The following is a 19,478-nucleotide window of genomic DNA, read 5'->3' as shown; positions in this document are numbered from 1 at the left end:
GGCAGTTGACCCTGAACGTAAATGATTGTAACAAATCGTACATACACAGGGAAACAATCCCGCTACTGTACAACTGCAATATTGATGACACATTGCTGAATACTGACTTCAAGTGGAATGACAACATAAAACAAATAGTAGGAAAAGCAGATGCCAGACTGAGATTCAAAGGAAGAATCTTAAGGAAATGTAACTCATTCGCGGAAGAAGTGGCTTACAAGACCGTCGTTCAAGCGATTCTTGATTATTGTTCATCAATCTGGAATCCTCACCAGGCAGTACTGATAGAAGAGGCAGAGAAGACGCTACAAGGAAGCGTTGTGCATCAGAGACAGTTCTACTACTGAAATTTCTAGAGAGTACATTACTACATTCTAGAGAGTATATTACTTCCTCCCAAATACATTTCGCGAAATGATCTCGACGAGAAAATTCGAGACATTAGAGTTAATACAGGAGCTTATTTATAATCATTATTCCCACACGCCATTCGGTTGGTGGGTTGGTTGATTCGGGGGAGGGAACCAAACAATGAGGTCATCGGTCTCATCGGATTACGGAAGGATGGGGAAGGAAGGCGGCCGTGCTCTTTAGCAGGAACCATCTGGGCATTTGCCTGAAGCGAGTTAGGAAAATCACAGAAAACCTAAATCAGACTGGCTGAACTAGGGTTTGAACCGTTGTCCTTCCGCGAGAGAGGTTTACGGGCGCTAAACAGCGTGGTCATCCTTCCGCATGCGAGTCCGGTGTACTAACTACTGCGCCACCTCGTTCGCTCTTCCTTTCGCGAGTGGAACAGGGAAGCGGGGATCAGAAGTACCCTCAGATTAGATTAGATTAGATTAATACTTGTTCCATAGATCATGAATACGACACTTCGTAATGATGTAGAACGTGTCAGGTTAATAAAAGGTGTCTATACAAGATATTACATTAGAAAAAATATTACATAACACTCTTTTTTTTACTGTGGGAGTATATCCAAAAATTCATCTAATGATTAGAAGGAGCTGCCATTCAGAAATTCTTTTAATTTCTTTTTAAATACTATATGGCTATCTGTCAGACTTTTGATGCTATTAGGTAAGTGACCAAAGACTTTTTGGCATCATAATTTACCCCCTTCTGAGCCAAAGTTAGATTTTGCCTTGAGTAGTGAAGATCATCATTTCTCATAGTGTTGTAGTCATACACCGTCAGGTGGCTTAGAAATACTGACGTACATGTAGATGTAGAATAAATACTACAGTCGATGGCGGAAATTAAGTAATTTAAAAACTGCTAGAAGAGGTAAGAATCCTGCGCCATTTCACGAGCTAAAGTTTTGGATGCATTTCGCTTACTTAAAACAGAGTGATTTCTTTTTTCTCGCTAACTGTTTTGCTTGTGGAGTACAAAAGCGCGAAAGTCACCACACTCACTTCTCGTATATTGCTTTTCTCCATGTCGTGACAGTACTACGGCCTATGTAAGTATTTCTGGTCCGGAATGTATTGTAAACATCGCAAGGCAATGCAGTTTCTAAGTACCTTGCAAACTTAGTCCAATGAAATGCCAATGCTGAAAAAGAAACACAGTAAGTTGAAATCGGAATCTTAGTTTAACAATGAAAGGTGTGAGGTTTGCTCAAGATTTAACAAGGCTAAAGATTATAATGCTCTCCAGACTCAACTGCGGAAGGAATTAAGTGAACTCAGCAAGGCACCTACTCGTATATAACTAGACAACATCACCAATTTTTGTGTCGACGACGCTTTTGTAAATTGAGTATAGAATAGAAGAGTATACCTCCGATTACGCAAAGAAAATTCTAACTTTATTGCTACACCATGGAACTGAATAACATTAAAAATCAGGCAGTGCTCTTCGAATTGACGTGCAAACCTTCATTATTCAAATATACATTGATTTTTATCGATCTACTAAGAAGGTGGCTCAAGAAAAATAGACTTTTTGCTTGGCTGGACTTAGAATGACAAGAGGTTTTAAGGCACCTACGAACCCAGTGGCTATATCTCGCACGTCATGGAGCGAATAATGTAAAATTTTGAATCTAGCAAATCCTCATTGGTTAAAACTTCCGAGTTGAGAGGCCGCGGTCGATCTGTGAAACTTCTTCCTGGCGTTTCGTTGCCAATTGCGGGCAACATCTTCCGAGGCGAGTCAAGATCTGTGAAACTTCTTCTTCCCGACGTTTCGTTGCCAACTGCGAGCAACATCTTCTGACTCACCTATTTACGCTCGCAGAATGATCGCACTCCGACGACACTCGGCGACTTTTCGAAGATACGCTGTGTTAGTCATAGTTCGGCTTTATCAAGTACATTGTTATTTTGTGCTGCCGAAAGCCAAAAAAACAAAAAATTGTTATTTTGCATGGTTGAATACATGAGTCCACTGAGATGATGCGCTTGGCGCAAACTTATTTGATATTATGTACCACCACTTTATAACACATCTGATACAAAGAGAAGACCGGTTTTATGATCCGAAAACAGTAAGTGGCAATCATGAAACATTCAAACGAGTAGCTGCCGATTAGTTACTGTGTGCTGTAAACTTAAGAGTGGTTATGATTAAAAGACGCAATGTTCGTAACACTTACGAACTTGTTGTTTGTAAGTAATTTCGATTAAAATGTAGTTACATTACATAGCTCTGTTACCGTAGTACAATATTTCTTACATTATTACTAACGTATAAGGCATTTATCCTGAACGAAACCAAAATTAATTTTAAATATGCACGCTGTTTCGATGTGCAGCTGACAACGAGTGCGCTTTGCTCATTGACAATATTCAAACTCACTGAATAACGATTTTTGGTTGACATTACATTTCGTTTTTAAGTTATTAATGTTGCTGGAAATATGTTTGATTTCGTTGTTTAGATAGGAATGTAGCGACTTGGTTCGTAGTGGAGATCGAAATTCTCTTTACCTGGATGTAGATGTACCATTATATTAAATTAAAAATGGTGAAAAATTATTTTTAGCAATGCTGCAGCGTCAAAGCATTTGCACAATGAACTCTGAAATCGGAAATACCACACATAAGGGACAGGTTTGCAACAGGGAAGTGAGGAAATGCTAAAAAAGTTGTTACACAAGATATTGTCCTGGGATGTTCTATAGTTAACAGCGCAAGTTCGCGGTGCTGTTAATTTACCCAGACAAGAAAATCACAAGGACAATTAACGCAAAGCAAACCGTTAACACGTCTCATAACTAATAACGTTTGCTCGCCTTTTAATTTCTAGATGTTTCACAGATTATTATTGTGGAACAGTATTGTTCCTTCCAAACAAACTGTCGACAAATTCTGTAAATGCACGTGCCATGTGCATAAAATCACTGTTCCTTGTTTACAGTTATACTTCGGTGATTCCAGAAATAGATCAGTACAAACATGCTTTCCGATAATTAATATCGGTGGCGCATTCATTCACCGATCTCAAGTACTATTTCTTTTGACTGTCTCGTGTTTCACAATATTTCACTATGTCATCATATCTAAGGACTTATATCGCACGGTTTTAAAGAAACGAGATTCTATACCCCAATTCCGTCTGTTATGAAGTACATTCTTTTTATATACAAAATAGTTTGAATATGATAAAGACTTAATAGTTACTTTACATGATGCATTTTAGTATACATTCCTTTGAAAAGTCGCTAATACGCCCTATTTATTTATGCTTTATCCCGTCTTTTTATTTTAGCAGAGTAATATAGTTTTCGTTAAAAAAAAACTGCCTCATCATTTTTTGTTATAGAGACTTTACTGTTGTACATAATGTTTTGCCTTTTCCTGCAGCCGTATGTATCCTGTTGTTGCACGAGTTGTTCCACTCATAATACTGAACACAGTCTACCGTCTCGTATTTCCGCAGGCAGTAAGTCGGGAGAATACGAAGAGATACGGGAGAAACCTTACGTCAAACTGTTAAACAACGGCTCTCTGCTGCTGCAGAACGTGAAGGAGGACAAGGAGGGCTTCTACTTGTGCCAGGCCACCAACGGCATTGGCACTGGCATCGGAAAAGTCATACAAGTCAAAGTCAACTGTAAGTTCACTACACCACTTTTATCGCTCAGTTACTGACACGCAAACCCAATTAAGGATCGTAACGCCGCAGATGAATTTGATTGTTGCAGCTTCACCATATTTTTCGGCGCCAGCTAGTGTGGTGACGGTGAAAAAGGGGGACACGGCTGTTCTGCACTGCAACGTCAACGGAGATAAACCCATCAACGTGGCGTGGCTACGTGGCGGCAAGCTCAAGCTTACCCCTGCGACCAACTACAGGTAACACGCGATAACGTCAATTTATTTTGTCGTTTTGTACCTAGCACTATTTGATACCCATGTTGCTCTTCAGGAGCCGGATGCATAAACGCTGAGCAATTGCTGAAACATGTCTGGTTGTATACATTAACGGAAATTTAGATTGTTACACCATGAAACACTAGTCGGATATTTATGAAACTTTGTGGAGGTCCTCATCATAAGGTATAAATGATTCAGTCTCTGATTCCATTCAGAAATGATGCCCAACATCAATACGAAGACGGTACCCCATGGTCATTGACTTTTTTTCTGCGTCATCAGAGAGGAGAGGCCCGCTATGAATTCCTCTCCTCTTCATCTCAAAGTTGGACTTGCACCCCGCGTCTTCAATTACTTGCCGGATGTATTCCTCTCTGTCTTCCCCTGCAGTTTTTACTCTCTATAGCTCCCTCTGCTATCATGGAAGTTATTCACTGATGTCTTAACACATGTCCCCATCATCCTACCTCCTTCTTCTTGTCAGTGTTTTCCATGTGTTCCTTTCTTCGCCAATTTTGAGCAGGAACTCTTGATTCCATTCGATAATGTAGCTTGTACCATTAATCTAGTGTTCTGCCACCAACGGTCTATTTATTTATTTATTTTATTATTTTATTTGTACGTCAAGCCGGCCGCGGTGGTCTAGCGGTTCTAGGCGCTCAGTCCGGAACCGCGGGACTGCTACGGTCGCAGGTTCGAATCCTGCCTCGGGCATAGATGTGTGTGATGTCCTTAGGTTAGTTACGTTTAATGAGTTCCAAGTTCTAGGGGACTGATGACCTAAGATGTTAAGTCCCATAGTGCCCACTTTGTGGGGATTGTCAGCAAACAACGGTTTGGTAAAGGCTTGAAATTATGTGTAAAGTTTGTTGCATGTCACTAAGTGCTTTCATTTTCAAATACTGGATAATTAAAGTGTAGGTTCTCGCACGTCGTAGGCTGCACTGACTTTTCACCCCGTGGTTCGTAACTCCACAGCAATTCTTCCCAGACTGTAAGCGATAACGTGTACCGAGTTCGACTGAAATCGATCATATGGTTTCGGAGGAGATGTAGAACATACATACAACCATACAAACGTGCGAGGTCTGTTAAAAAAAAAAATTCCGCAATTTTGTCCACATTATTTTTGTACGGGTACGTTATTGTGTCCGCAGCTCGTGGTCTTGCGGTAGGGTTCTCGCTCGAGGTCCCGGGTTCGATTCCCGGCAGGGTCAGAGATTTTTTATGCCTGGAGATGACTGGGTGTTGTGTCGTCTGCATCATCATCATCATTCATCCCCATTACGGTCGGAGGAAGGCAATGCCAAATCACCTCCACTAGGTTCAAAAATGGTTCAAATGGGCTCTGAGCACGTAGCATCGGAGGTCACCAGTCCCCTAGAACTAGAACTACTTAAACCTAACTAAGAACATCACACACATCCATGCCCGAGGCAGCATTCGAATCTGCGACAGTACCGGTTGCGCGGTTCGAGACTGAAGCGCCTAGAACCGCTCGGCCACACCGACCGGCACCTCCACTAGGACCTTGTCTAGTAGGGCAGTGCGGATGCCCCGCATCGTCCCATACGCTCCTCGGAGAATGGGACCTCATCATCACATTGTGCATTGTCTCCTTCGAAATACTCTCCTACACAACTGAAACACCGATCCCAACGCCGTTTCCACTTCTGGAAGCAAGTCTTGGTACGCTGGATCGCGTGAAGGGCCTCCTAAGAATTGTATCTCGTCTATCGTCTATCAACTTTGGGAATAAAAAAGAAATCAGCAGGGGTCAGGCCTGCAGAGTACGGAGGTTGAGGTAGCAGAGTGATTTGTTTTTTGTGCAAAAGTCACGCACCAACAGGGATGAATGTGCGGGTGCGTTATTGTGATGTAAGAGCCATGAATTGTCACGCCACATTTCAAGCAGCTTCCTTCTCACAGGATTCCATAACATGATCCAACTGAAATGTTACACTCTTCTGCAATCTGTCGGGCAGTCCGTCTCCTATTGGCACGCACAGTTCGTCGACGTTCCTGACATGAGCGCCGTCGGTAGACGTCCAAGGACCTCCCGAACGAGGGTCGCCATTTGTAAACCGTGTGAACCACTCGTAACACCGAGTGCGGCTTAAGCACTCATCACCGTAGGCTCCCTGCGTCTTCTGGCGTGCCTCTGTAAAGGTTTTCTCGAGTTTCACGAAAAATTTAATGCAGAAGCGTTGGTCCTCTAACTCTGCCATCTTGAAATTCGCAAATTGTGAGACGCGACGTTCTACTCAGTACAGCACTGAACAGTAACTAACAGACATACAACAACGAAACTTCCGGCAGTTACTCATTAAACACAGGCGTGTGCAGGGATGCCAACCGCATTTCGCTCAGACACACCACCGGCGTGAAATTAAGAATGTTCCGGAATTTTTTGAACAGACCTCGTACATTCATAATAATCTCCTTTTTATCGGCACCGACCGGCCGTCGTGTCATCCTCATCCTCACTGGATGCGGATATGGAGGGAATGTGGTCAGCACACCACTCTCCCGGCCGTATGTCAGTTTACGAGACCGGAGCCGCTACTTCTCAATCAAGTAGCTCCTCAGTTTGCCTCACAAGGGCTGAGTGCACTCCGCTTGCCAACAGCGCTCGGCAGACCGGATGGGCACCCATCCAAGTGCTAGCCCAGCCCGACAGCGCTTAACTTCGGTGATCTGACAGGAACCGATGTTACCACTGCGGCAAGGCCGTTGGTACCGTACATGCATAGGTACATCCTTTTTTTTGTAACGTGTATGTATTCTTCTTCTCGTATAGGCCATTTCCACACCATGCTCGTTCACCTGGACTATTCCTTTTCCTTGCACCTGGGTCTTGATTTCAGCGCACATTCCCCCGTTTTTTTTCTGATATTCCTCCTTTCACACATCTGCATCTGTGCTCTGCAAGCCACGTTACTGCGTGTGGCTGAGGTTACTTCCTGTACCAGCTCCGTTTTCCTCTTTTCCTGTTCTGGTCGCGAATAGTTAGCGGGAATAACGATTTCTGGCAGACCTCCATGGGAGTTCGAATCTCTATAATTTCATCTTCACGGTCTTTTCTCGAGACATACTTAGGAGGAAACAGTATATTGGCTGACTCTTCCAGGAACGTACGTTCTCCGAAATTTGACAGTAAATTACACAGTAATGCACAATGCATCTCTTGAAGCTTCTGCTGCTGTGGTTCGCTGAGCGTCGCAGAGACGCTTTCGCGCTTGCTAAATGAGCCTGTAACGAAACGCACTGCTCTTCTTCGGATCTTTTCTAATTCGTCTATCGGCCCTACCTGGTACCGATCCCAGACTGGCGAACAATATTCAACTGTTGCTCGAACGAGGGTTTTGCAAACCACGAGGGTAATCCCAAAAGTAAGGTCTCCTATTTTTTTTATTAGTACATAGACCTGTTTATTTCTACAATGACTTACATCAGTTTACAGCTTGAACATTTAGCTACACTACTGGCCCAAATTGCTACACCAAGAAAAAATGCAGATGACTAACGGGTATTCATTGGACAAATATATTAAACTAGAACTGACATGTGATTACATTTTCACGCAATTTGGGTGCATAGATCCTGAGAAATCAGTACCCAGCACAATCACCTCTGGCCGTAATAACGGCCTTGATACGCCTCGTCATTGAGTCAAACAGAGCTTGGATGGCGTGTGCAGGTACAGCTGCCCATGCAGCTTCAACACGATACCACAGTTCATCAAGAGTACTGACGCGTATTGTGATGAGCCAGATGCTCGGCAACCATTGACCAGACGTTTTCAATTGGAGAGAGATCTGGAGAATGTGCTGGCCAGGGCAGCAGTCGAACATTTTCTGTGTCCAAAAATGCCCATACAGGACCTGCAACATGCGGTCGTGCATTATCCTGCTGAAATGTTGGGATCAAATGAAGGGTAGAGCCACTGGTCGTAACACATCTGAAATGTAACGTCCACTGTTCAAAGTGCCGTCAATGCGAACACGATGTGACTGAGACGTGTAACGAGTGGCACGCCATATCATCACGCCGAGTGATACGCCAGTATGGCGATGACGAATACACGCTTCCAATATGCGTTCACCGCGATGTCACCAAACACAGATGTGACCATCAATATGCTGTAAACAGAACCTGGATTCATCCGAAAAAATGACGTTTGGCCATTCGTGCACCCAGGTTCGTCGTTGAGTACTCCATCGCCAGCGCTCCTGTATGTAATGCAGCTTCAAGGGTAACCTCAGCCATGGTCTCCGAGCTGATAGTCCATGCTGCTGCAAACTGGCGTCGAACTGTTCGTGCAGATGGTTGTTGTCTTACAAACGTCCCCATCTGTTGACTCAGGGATCGAGACGTGGCTGCAAGATCCGTTATAGCCATGCGGATAAGATACCTGTCATCTCGACTGCTAGTGATACGAGGCCGTTGGAATCCAGCGCGGCGTTCCGTATTACCCTCCTGAACCCACCGATTCCATATTCTGCTAACAGTCATTGGATCTCGACCAATGTGAGCAACAATGTCGCGATACGACAAACCGCAATCGCGATAGGCTACAATCCGACCTTTATCAAAGTCGGGAACGTTATGGTACGCACATCTCCTCCTTACACGAGGCATCACAACAACGTTTCACTAGGCAACGCTGGTCAACTGCTGTTTGTGTATGAGAAATCGGTTGGAAACTTTCCTCATGTCAGTACGTTGTAGGTGTCGCCACCGGCGCCACCCTTGTGTGAATGCTCTGAAAAGCTTATCATTTGGATATCACAGCATCTTCTTCCTGTCGGTTAAATTTCACGTCTGTAGCCCGTCATCATCGTGGTGTAGCAATTTTAATAGCCAGTAGTGTATTTTTCGACATAATTACCATTTCTGTCGATGCATTTTTGTAGACGCTGTGGCAGTTATTGTATGCCCATGTCATACCAGCTCGCCGTCATGCTGTTCAGAAAGTTATGAACCTCTTCTTTTACCTAGTAGTCTGAGCTGAATCGCTTTCCGGCCAAATGTTCTTTCAACTTAGGGAACAGGTGATAGTCACTGGGCGCCAAGCCAGTACTATAGGGTGGGTACTGAAACTGTTGCAGGACGGCAACGGTTTGCCGAGCAATGTGTGGGCGAGCGTTGTCATGGACAATGTGTACACCCTCGCTCAACATTCCTCTTCTCCGGTTCTGAATTGTCCGTTTGAGTTTTTTCAGAGTCTCACAGTACCTCTCAGCGTAAATGGTTGACCTGAGCACTTTGACCCACTGTCTCCTCAGAAATTGACGGTCTCCCGCTCCTTTGTTCGTCGTGAATTTCGGTCCGACCAGCTGCAAACTCTCTACACCACTTACGAGCATTTTTGACATCCGTGCACGACTCGCCATACACTTCCGTCAATTGGCGATGGATATCAACCGGCACAGTGCCCTTTGCGTTCAAAAACCGAATAACGGCGCGCATTTCGCACCTGACGGTAACATCCACCTGGAGCTGCATTCTCAACGGCTGCCAAGCCAAGACTGAGCGCCTCAGCGCGGCGTGCGCATGTTTACACACAGCGCGTGAAGCACTCTTCGTAACAGTGTGACCAACTGCCACACAAACAGAGTTCTGTACTTATAAAGAAAATAGGAGACCTTGCTTTTGGGATTACCCTCATACTTTCTTTGTGCAAGGACTACATTTCCTGATGTTTTTGGTTCAAATGGCCCTGAGCACTATGGGACTTAACATCTATGGTCATCAGTCCCCTAGAACTTAGAACTACTTAAACCTAACTAACCTAAGGACAGCACACAACACCCAGCCATCACGAGGCAGAGAAAATTCCTGACCCCGCCAGGAATCGAACCCGGGAACCCGGGCGTGGGAAGCGAGAACGCTACCGCACGACCACGAGATGCGGGCTCCCGATGCTTTTCCCAAAGAATATAATACTGCCATCTGCCTTACCATCGATTAGCTTCATGTGATCGTTCCATTTTAAATCGCTCTGTGCAGACACTCCCAGATATTTTATGGGTGTGACTGCTTTCAGTGGTTGTTCTCCAATCGCGTAATCATGCAACAGTGGATCCTTCAGCCTGTATGTGCGCAATACGCTACAGTTTTTTTATGCTGACGTTCAACTGTCAATCCATGCACCAAGCGTTCATCCTGTACAGGTTGTAAGTAGGCTGTTTAGGTTTTTTTATTGGTAACGCCGCCGCCACGTAGCGCTCTGTATGAAAATCACTGGCTGTGCCGTGTGCAGTCTGTGGCTGGTTTGCATTGTTGTCTGCCATTGTAGTGCTGGGCAGCGGCAGCTGGATGCTAACAGCGCGTAGCGTTGCTCAGTTGGAGGTGAGCCGCCAGCAGTGGTGGACGTGGGGAGAGAGATGGCGGAGTTTTGAAATTTGTAAGAATTGGTGTCATGAACTGATATATATATTATGACTATTAACGTAAATACATTGTTTGTTCTCTATTAAAATCTTTCATTCGCTAACTATGCCTATCAGTAGTTAGTGCCTTCAGTAGTTTGAATCTTTTATTTAGCTGGCAGTAGTGGTGCTCGCTGTATTGCAGTAGTTCGAGTAAGGAAGATTTTTTTGTGAGGTAAGTGATTTGTGAAAGGTATAGGTTAATGTTAGTCAGGGCCATTCTTTTGTAGGGATTATTGAAAGTCAGATTGCGTTGCGCTAAAAATATTGTGTGTCAGTTTAAGCACAGTCACGTTTAATTTTTCTAAGGGGACGTTTCATAAAGACCAGTCTTGTATAAATTTTTCTAAGGGGACGTTTCAAGGTCTTCCCAGCATTTCGCTACAAGTTTCTAGCGTTGCGACTTATCTGACTGAACCTGAGCCCCGGTAATGTGTTGCGTTAACGCCATGACCAAAAGTTTGTACTGTCATAGGCCGCCCACGCCAATAATACGAGGGTAATCCCAAAAGTAATGTCTCCTATTTTTTTTATAAGTACAGAATTCTGTTTGCGTGGCAGTTGGTCACACGGTTATAAAGAGTGCTTCACGCGCTGTGTGTAAATTCGCGCACGCCTTGCCCAGGTGCTCAGCCTTGGCTTGGCAGCCGTTGAGAATGGAGCTCCCGTTGGATGTTACCGCCAAGTGCGAATTGCGCGCAGTTATTCGGTTTTTCAACGCAAAGGCCACTGCGCCGATTGAAATCCATCGCCAATTGACGGAAGTGTATGGTGAGTCGTGCATGGATGTCAAAAACGTTCGTTAGTGGTGCAGAGAGTTTGCAGCTGGTCGGACCGAGAAATTCACGACGAACAAAGGAGCGGGAAACCGCCAGTTTCTGAGGAGACAGTGTTGAAGGCTGAGAAACGCACACGTGAAGATCCTGGATGATCTCTGCACGTTGGTTCCTGAGGTTTCCCGGAGCACCGCTCACAGATTTTTTAACAGAAACATTGAATTACCGGAAGGTATTGGCAAGATGGGTGCCACGCATGCTGACTGATGACCACATGCGGTAACGAGATGATGTTTCCAGCGCATTTCTTTACTGCCTTGCAGCCGAACAGGACAACTTTCTGGACTGGTTAAAAGAACATTTGGCCGGAAAGTGATTCAGCTCCGACGACGAAGTGAAAGAAGAGGTTCATAACTTTCTGAACAGCATGGCGGCGAGCTGGTATCACACGGGCATACAAAAACTGCCACAGCGTCTACAAAACTATGTCGACAGAGATGGTGATTATGTCGAAAAATTGCTTAATGTTCACGCTGTAAACTGATGGCGGCGAGCTGGTATCACACTGGCATACAAAAACTGCCACAGCGTCTACAAAACTACGTCGACAGAGATGGTGATTATGTCGAAAAATCGCTTAATGTTCACTCTGTAAACTGACGTAAACCATTGTAGAAATAAACAGGTCTATGTGCTTATAAAAAAAATAGGAGCCTTTACTTTTGGGATTACCCCTGTAGGTTCGCACATGTCCGTGACTTAAAATGTCCAGTTACTTTGTAAATTCGTTGTAATCTGTATGGCACATGAGGTGGCGCCATGGATGGATTTTCCGAGTCATGTGCCGAGTGCAGATTAATAGTCGACGACGGCTCGAAAACGAGCGTGCTGTCGCATGGCAGCGAACTGGTATCAGAGTTCATATCAACAAGGAAGAATTCTTTTGTAGTTAGGTCTTGAATGACGAGGCATCTAGCCACGGGCGCCGTAGAAGTGATATGAACCTGTGCGACATGCGAGGGGCATAGACAACTATGCAGGGCTGAGCGGGCTGTAGTGCTATTTTAGCCCGCTGAAGGCGTTCGGTAACCCACATAGTTTTCAACATTTTCGAGCTTTCTGCCCGAAGTTAGTATGAAACCAAATAGCACAACAATCGTGATGAGGTCGAGTCACCGGATGTGTGCTTGTCTTGTGGCGGGGCCGAGGTGTTCTTGCTGCGGCGTGCCTGTACAGTGAGGTGTGTGACGAACTGGCTCAGCTGGCGGTGGTTGGCGCTGAAAGTGATAACAGGAGAACATACGGTCGGTTAGCATGAGTCGTTTCTCGAGAGGTTTGGACTCAAGTGTGAACATAGTAGTTGCAGTTCCGTCGATGGTTTCACCATCCATAGTGTTCATAATACCGTGTCCGGCACGAGGGCACGATCGAGGGCTACACAGCCACGTTACCAGAGGTGTGACATGGTGTTTTTATGTAGCTGATGATCGTACATAGCCTCCTGTGTTTGTTGTTCGGGGATACGAGGAGAAGCTGTAGGAGTGTGAACTTCACTGTGTCGTATTTGTCGTTTGAGGCGATGGTAATATGACGTCACTCATGACTTTTACGTGACCTACTATATGGCAGAATAAACTGACATATCTAGCATCGCCGGCCGCGGTGGTCTCGCGGTTCTAGGCGCGCAGCCTGGAACCGTGCGACTGCTACGGTCGCAGGTTCGAATCCTGCCTCGGGCATGGATGTGTGTGATGTCCTTAGGTTAGTTAGGTTTAAGTAGTTCTAAGTTCTAGGGGACTGATGACCACAGCAGTTGAGTCCCATAGTTCTCAGAGCCATATCTAGCATCATCATTGTATACTCCTGTTGCTGTGAAAATACTGTCAGCTGTCGCGAACAAGTTGGTGTTGCCAGTATAAAGAGGTAGCAGTTTGAGGTGAGTACTAAGTTTAGGACATGAAGCGAAAGCCGAGTTTGCAGTATTGTCTTCTGCGGCGGACAGGTTGGCTGGCGACTGCGTGTGAAGCCAGGTTTGTTAGGCAAAACGGTAAACGATTGGAGATTGCATTTTACGACGCGGAAGACGCAGGAGGCACGCAGTTTGTGTCGCTTGTATCTTGCACTCGGATCCGAATGGGAGCATTGCCCGAAAAGGCACTATCCTCCAAATCTAAATCCAGGTTCATAGTGTGAGACAGGCCGGCAACCGTTGGTTGTTGCGGGGCAGTATGCAAATCTTCAAATTGCACACGTGTTGTGGAAGACGCGGACAGCGCGAAAATGTTCCGGCAGTCTTGATATCGTTGTTTACAGGTGACTCAATTCATAGTGGAGTTGGACTGACTTTGTGCAAATGGATTCGTAAGTGGTAGGATTTGTTGATGTACGGAAGGTTCGGTGATGTCGATAGGAACGAGTTTTGAGTCCTCATATTTTCGTGGAGTGCAGCCGCATAAATTCAACTTCTTCTAATATTTCGGCTGAATACCGTCCAACTATCTTCAGAGTGAACCGAGGTGACTGGCGCTCCAGCACTTGGTCCGTCCAGAAGAAATTGACTTTATGCGACCGCACGCCCGGAATTTTATGAAAAGAGTTTTCAGTCATCTGCGCATTGGTTTTCAACACTCTTCGTGCACACTGAGAACACATCTTGCACTGCAGTCCTTTCGTCACTGCAATCCAGAGGTGGTACTCTGGTAGGAGTTTTGTGTGGCGGCCACGTGTTCACGACGAAAAACGGCAAAAAATCGAAAAATTGGATGCGTCTCACGACTGACGTGGGGCCACCTATATGAGCAGATGGTAGTACGGGCCAGTATTTACCAACACATTTTCTTTACAGTAAGTTGGTGTTCCGCATATCAACGCTTATCTGTGAAGTTCTTATGCATGCATTCATGGTCAACGCATTCAGGAACCACAATTTGCTCATTCTCTCCTGGTGAATGTATGTAGTGTCACGTTTCCAACTTTCACTACTAACCACTTTTTTTAAAAAAATGTGTAATTCAGGCTTTCCCAACCCCACAATGTTTACTGTATGGCCAGGGCCATACAAGGGGGTGGCGAGAAAGGCTATGCCAAGGCCGCAGGAACAGAGGAGGAGCAAACTGTCAAAGAAAAGGAAGACAGACGGTTTAACAACTTACAGGGAGTGGTGCGTTAATGTTCCACCAGTCTTCTGCCTACGAATAGAAGCCTTGCCCTCTTCCGTGACTGTAAACGCCCACTATGGGTTCAGCGTAACTTCTGCACAGTACGGTTAAATGTGACACATCTTCCGGAAGGCGAAAACCGAATTTCGGAAACCGGGAGCGGCTTTGCTAGCCCAGTAAGTATGGCGGCTGGAAAACAGCTGATCCAATTTATGATTCCGTCAATACAGTCGTTATTTCTTTTCAATTAAATATTTCAGACAGACACCTTCATGTTCATTCTATTTCTGCTTCTCGTTCACTGCACAATAAGTCTCTATTAACCGAATATTCTTAAAAACAAGACCTAACTTGACAACCCAAGCACGTTTCAAAACCTATTACATGGTAGCGAAAATCGATTGCGGAATTGGAAAGTAGGCAACTGATGCCCACAATCGACTTTGAAGTGTTTACACGACCTCTCAGAAGCGGTATTGGGAAATCTGTTTACGAAATCCGGTTTCGTATCACTGCGTCCAAGTAAAAACTTCAGCAAAAGCTGCAGCCGAACAGACGTCTATCGCTGTATAGTAAATCTGGCAACAGTGCACCTGCTCTTTGTTCGCACAACTGCCTGAAGAGGGAACTAGTGTTCGACAATGGAGTTCTTGCTGCTACCGTGCTATTTCGCTAAGGCATTGTAGATCTCAAAGGTCGGCTAGCGGGTGCTGAAGCAAATAGACTGTTTGATCGAAAGCTACCTATTGTTACAGAGTCATAACAACTGAGGACTGGACGAAACGCAACAGAGAATGAAACAAGCAGAAAGCGAGGAGGAGATAATTATGTGATTTACTTGCCCCTCCAGTGAGTACTTTTACTGCTCCAAAGTTTAGTTTTGAACCATCTACTGTATAAATGAAAAATAATTGTAGAATAAATCTGTTGCTGGTTAATAATATTACAAGAGCTTTTAGTGTTTATGGCTGTAGATACTCTGTTGAACTAAAGAGCACAATAGTGTTAACAGACGTATGTACAAGTTCCGTCATTGGTCGTGTAATGTCGTTAAAGGCGTCTTCACAATGAAAACCAACTCCTACGAACTCAATTGACAACTATTCTCAGCTCGAAGTTTGACTTAAGTTTTCAACAGTTGTTTAAAGTCGCGAGTCTGAACAACTGCCGGCCGCGGTGGTCTCGCGGTTCTAGGCGCGCAGTCCGGAACCGTGCGACTGCTAAGGTCGCAGGTTCGAATCCTGCCTCGGGCATGGATGTCTGTGATGTCCTTAGGTTAGTTAGGTTTAAGTAGTTCTAAGTTCTAGGGGGCTGATGACCACAGCAGTTGAGTCCCATAGTGCTCAGAGCCATTTGAATCTGAACAACTAGTTGAAGGAAGTTCTGTCTAGAGTTTGTAGTTTATGGTCCTTGAGCAAAAAGACGACAGAGTTGTGTGTGCCGTATCGTCTGCTGTGTTTCTTTCGTCGTCTGCCACGTTTCTTTCGACAATGGCGACTTGCGAATGGTCAACAGATCTAACAGTTCAGTTTTTGTTAGAGTTGAAATGAGGAAACCTCTGTGGGATCCTTCTGATTGTGCATATCAAGACAGATATAAAAGGAGAGATTTGCTGAAACTAGTTTCGGATAAAGTTGGCAGGGCGCTTGTGGAGTGTGAAAGGAAATGGACAAATATGAAAACACAGTACTATAGTGAGCATTGTAAAATGCACAAAACAAAAAGTGGGTGCGTAACAACTGAGATCTTCGTTCCGAAGTGGATGTTTAACGAGCATATTAAAATTTTGAAAGGCGTAAACAAACCGGGGAGACAAATATTTACAGTCGCAAGTAAAATGTCATTCACTAGCGTAATTGAACTGTGAGGTTTTTAGTCAGAAATTTTGTGGTTACTTCTGCAATTTCACTGGAAATTTATTTATTTCTCTTGTCATATCACTTTGTCAAGTTGTGATACAAAGTAGTTCGCAAGTTAATGGCTTCTATTGTTAATAACGGAAGCTATAAGGGTTTCGTTCGGAAGTTTTTAACGACATTTGTCTTTTCAGTCGATATTTATTTATGCGTATTTCTCTTGCCATTTCATTTTACCAACATCCGATACATAATAGATTGCAAATTGATCCCTTATATTTCTTGCGGTTCTTCTTGCGTTGCCTCCATTTCTCTGAAGACATGCCTACCTTTGCGGAGACATCCTCCAGCTGCCATCCGAACCCCACCTGTTTCTGGATCTTCCACACGAAAACTGCCAGGTGGTGAGTAAACTGTGCCACTTTATTTCTTCCCAAATTGTGCAAAGACACAGCTGCAGAAGTAGCTAACGTTGTTTTTAAGGACTTAGGTACATTGCTGTTCTAAGACACCGAAAAACTGCTAACAATATTCCGAAAAACATTCTCCACAATTTTTCTAGCGCGTGATGACATTCTTTCCTGGCTGCTTTTCTCTTGCCACCCTGCGTATGGTTTCATCAAGTACTCTGAAAGAGCAAAAGCATTATCTCGCACCATAAGGAATGGCACATCCTCGTTTCTTCCAGGAAGTGGTCTTGTTGTGGGTAGAGCAGTCGTTCCCTTAGAAAATCGCTCACACATCTTGGAGCGGCTGAAGACATCACACACCACCATTTGAAATACTCCCTCCCATACCTACTTCGTAACTGATTACGTTGTAATGTGCGTTTACCTATGCTAGTAGCACAACTCGAAATGTTCCTGTATAATTATAATATACACTGTTTCAATATGTCGGCCATCTATTGCACCAATACAATGTAGCAAGTGCCATATACTTCTTCCCATTCTGCTTTTGTAGGTGGTTCCTATAAAAGTACGAAAAATACTGTTAAATTTTAATCGCTGTCTTAGTAAGTAGCTTTAGGGGGGACAGTGTTTTAAAGTTTACATTTTGGGTATCCCAGAATTCATCAGAAACATTTAATGTGCACCACTTAGCAATCACTGAAGAGGCTAGTGATGATAACAATGATGAATCAGATGAAGTTTTAATCAATGCAACTGGAATCCAATGTACAAGCTTTAATGAAGAAGTCCCAGCTGTTACAACAAACATCTTGGCACCTGCAGTGCTGTCACACCATCACAATCAACTGCACACTCCCCATTGCTTTCAATATCTGTTAGGGGCCCAGTTTTGCAAAGAAGAGGAAGAGGACCCCTGTTACAGAGCAAGCTGTAATGTGCATGAAGTCAGCTGCTTCATCATTACAAAATAAAAATAAAAACAGTTAAACACAACAAACAAATACTCTGCATTTGCAGACTGATGTCAGCTGAAGTGAGAGACACAAGGAATGAGAAAGTGCTTATTAAAGTAAAACAAAAAATTTCTGATTTAAGGCATCATTTTAGAGAAATGCTTGCTGAACAGGCTGAAGCCCAAGCTACAGCAGAAAGAGTGACATTATTTTATGCAGCTGAAAATGGGGCTGCAGGTGCAGACAATACACAAATACTGACAATGTGTAGCGAGGAAACAGAATGATATCATTTCTTTTTTTAAAAAAAACTTTATTAGAGCCAAAATCAGTCAATATTTACAACAAAACTTATTTCAGTTTATCAATGTTTGTATTTTAAGTTTAAGGCAGCAACATTTATTATGTTCCATCTTGGGTCTTAAAACATATTTTCATTGCTTTCTTTCAGAGGGAAATTTTGGCAAGATATACAATATTGGAGTGTAAGTGCATACATTTCAAATGTTTTGGGCAACCTATACTATTTTGCTTAAAGTTTGAGATATCAGGTAACTACTATGGAAGTCAGAGACCTTAACAATAACTTCCAGTTTCTTGCCTTCAGATAGTGGGTTATTGGGAAGGAATTGAATACGTAGTAAGTGCATGTATAAATATTTTAAGAATTATACTATTTACTTTTTCTAATCCGTGACACATTCACGATAACCCAGCAGCCTCTAGCACAGTTTCACTAATCTTGGAGAGTATGTTAAATTTGTGCAAATATCACCTGTTGCCAAAAATTAAAGGGGTACAAGAAGCTGTTCTGTTGGCCACAGTACAGCTCAAAAATTTCTCTTTCCATTGAAAATTTGGTGCTGCTAGGCCAAGAGTTATTCACTCTGCTCACATGTCATTCTGACAAAATTCTCTAAACCTTGACTGTCTTCAACACAGAGCTCCTCCAATAAGCTCCATGAGTTTCTCTTTGTGACAAACACTTTCTGGACAACAACCATCTCTTTTTGGGTCGATTTTCTTGACAAACAATTACACCAAGAATTATAGCACAAATTGCTAATGCATCTTCACAATCAGAATCCATTTCTGCTGCTTTTCTGTGACAAAAAATAAAAATGCTGAATGTGTGTTTATAAGAGTTTGAAACTGTTGCCAAACTTACAACAGTATGTTTTTGTTTGTTGGAGTTGGTTTTTGGTGTGAAGGTACCTTAGACCACTGGATGTAGGCTGTACACCTTTTTTCATGTATTGCATAGGTGTTTCATCATTATTCTTCTGCCCATGAAACTCACACACACTAATGACTAGAACATCTTAAGTTTCTTTGTTAATCACTGTGTTATTGCTTAACCATCATAGTTCACATATTCAATCTCACATGAGTGACAAACTATAGTGCCTGATGGTTGTGCTGATTATGGGTTTATTAAGTCTACTTGCAAAATATTTTATTCACAGATCTACAATCATCAGTGTAAAATACAATGTAGTTTACTTTTTAACATTAACCATAGTGACTGATAACCAAATTTCAAGACAGTCTGCACAAGCT

The 19,478-nt window shown here is 43.6% G+C and overlaps 1 protein-coding gene across 1 annotated transcript in view; it reads left to right on the top strand.

The window, feature by feature from the left end:
- Nucleotides 1-19,478, top strand: part of LOC126267877 (Down syndrome cell adhesion molecule-like protein Dscam2) — a 1,296,028-nt gene that overhangs the window by 1,057,056 nt on the left and 219,494 nt on the right. The window contains exons 13-14 of the mRNA XM_049973186.1: nt 3,892-4,065; nt 4,157-4,307. Coding sequence (XP_049829143.1) covers nt 3,892-4,065; nt 4,157-4,307 — 325 coding nt within the window. The remainder of the gene's footprint in view (nt 1-3,891; nt 4,066-4,156; nt 4,308-19,478) is intronic.

The sequence above is a fragment of the Schistocerca gregaria genome, chromosome 4, assembly GCF_023897955.1.
Source record: "Schistocerca gregaria isolate iqSchGreg1 chromosome 4, iqSchGreg1.2, whole genome shotgun sequence".
Classification (NCBI taxonomy): Eukaryota; Metazoa; Arthropoda; class Insecta; order Orthoptera; family Acrididae; genus Schistocerca; species Schistocerca gregaria.
The sequence above is the reverse complement of the archived record's forward strand: the minus strand, read 5'-3'. Positions and strand labels throughout refer to the sequence as shown.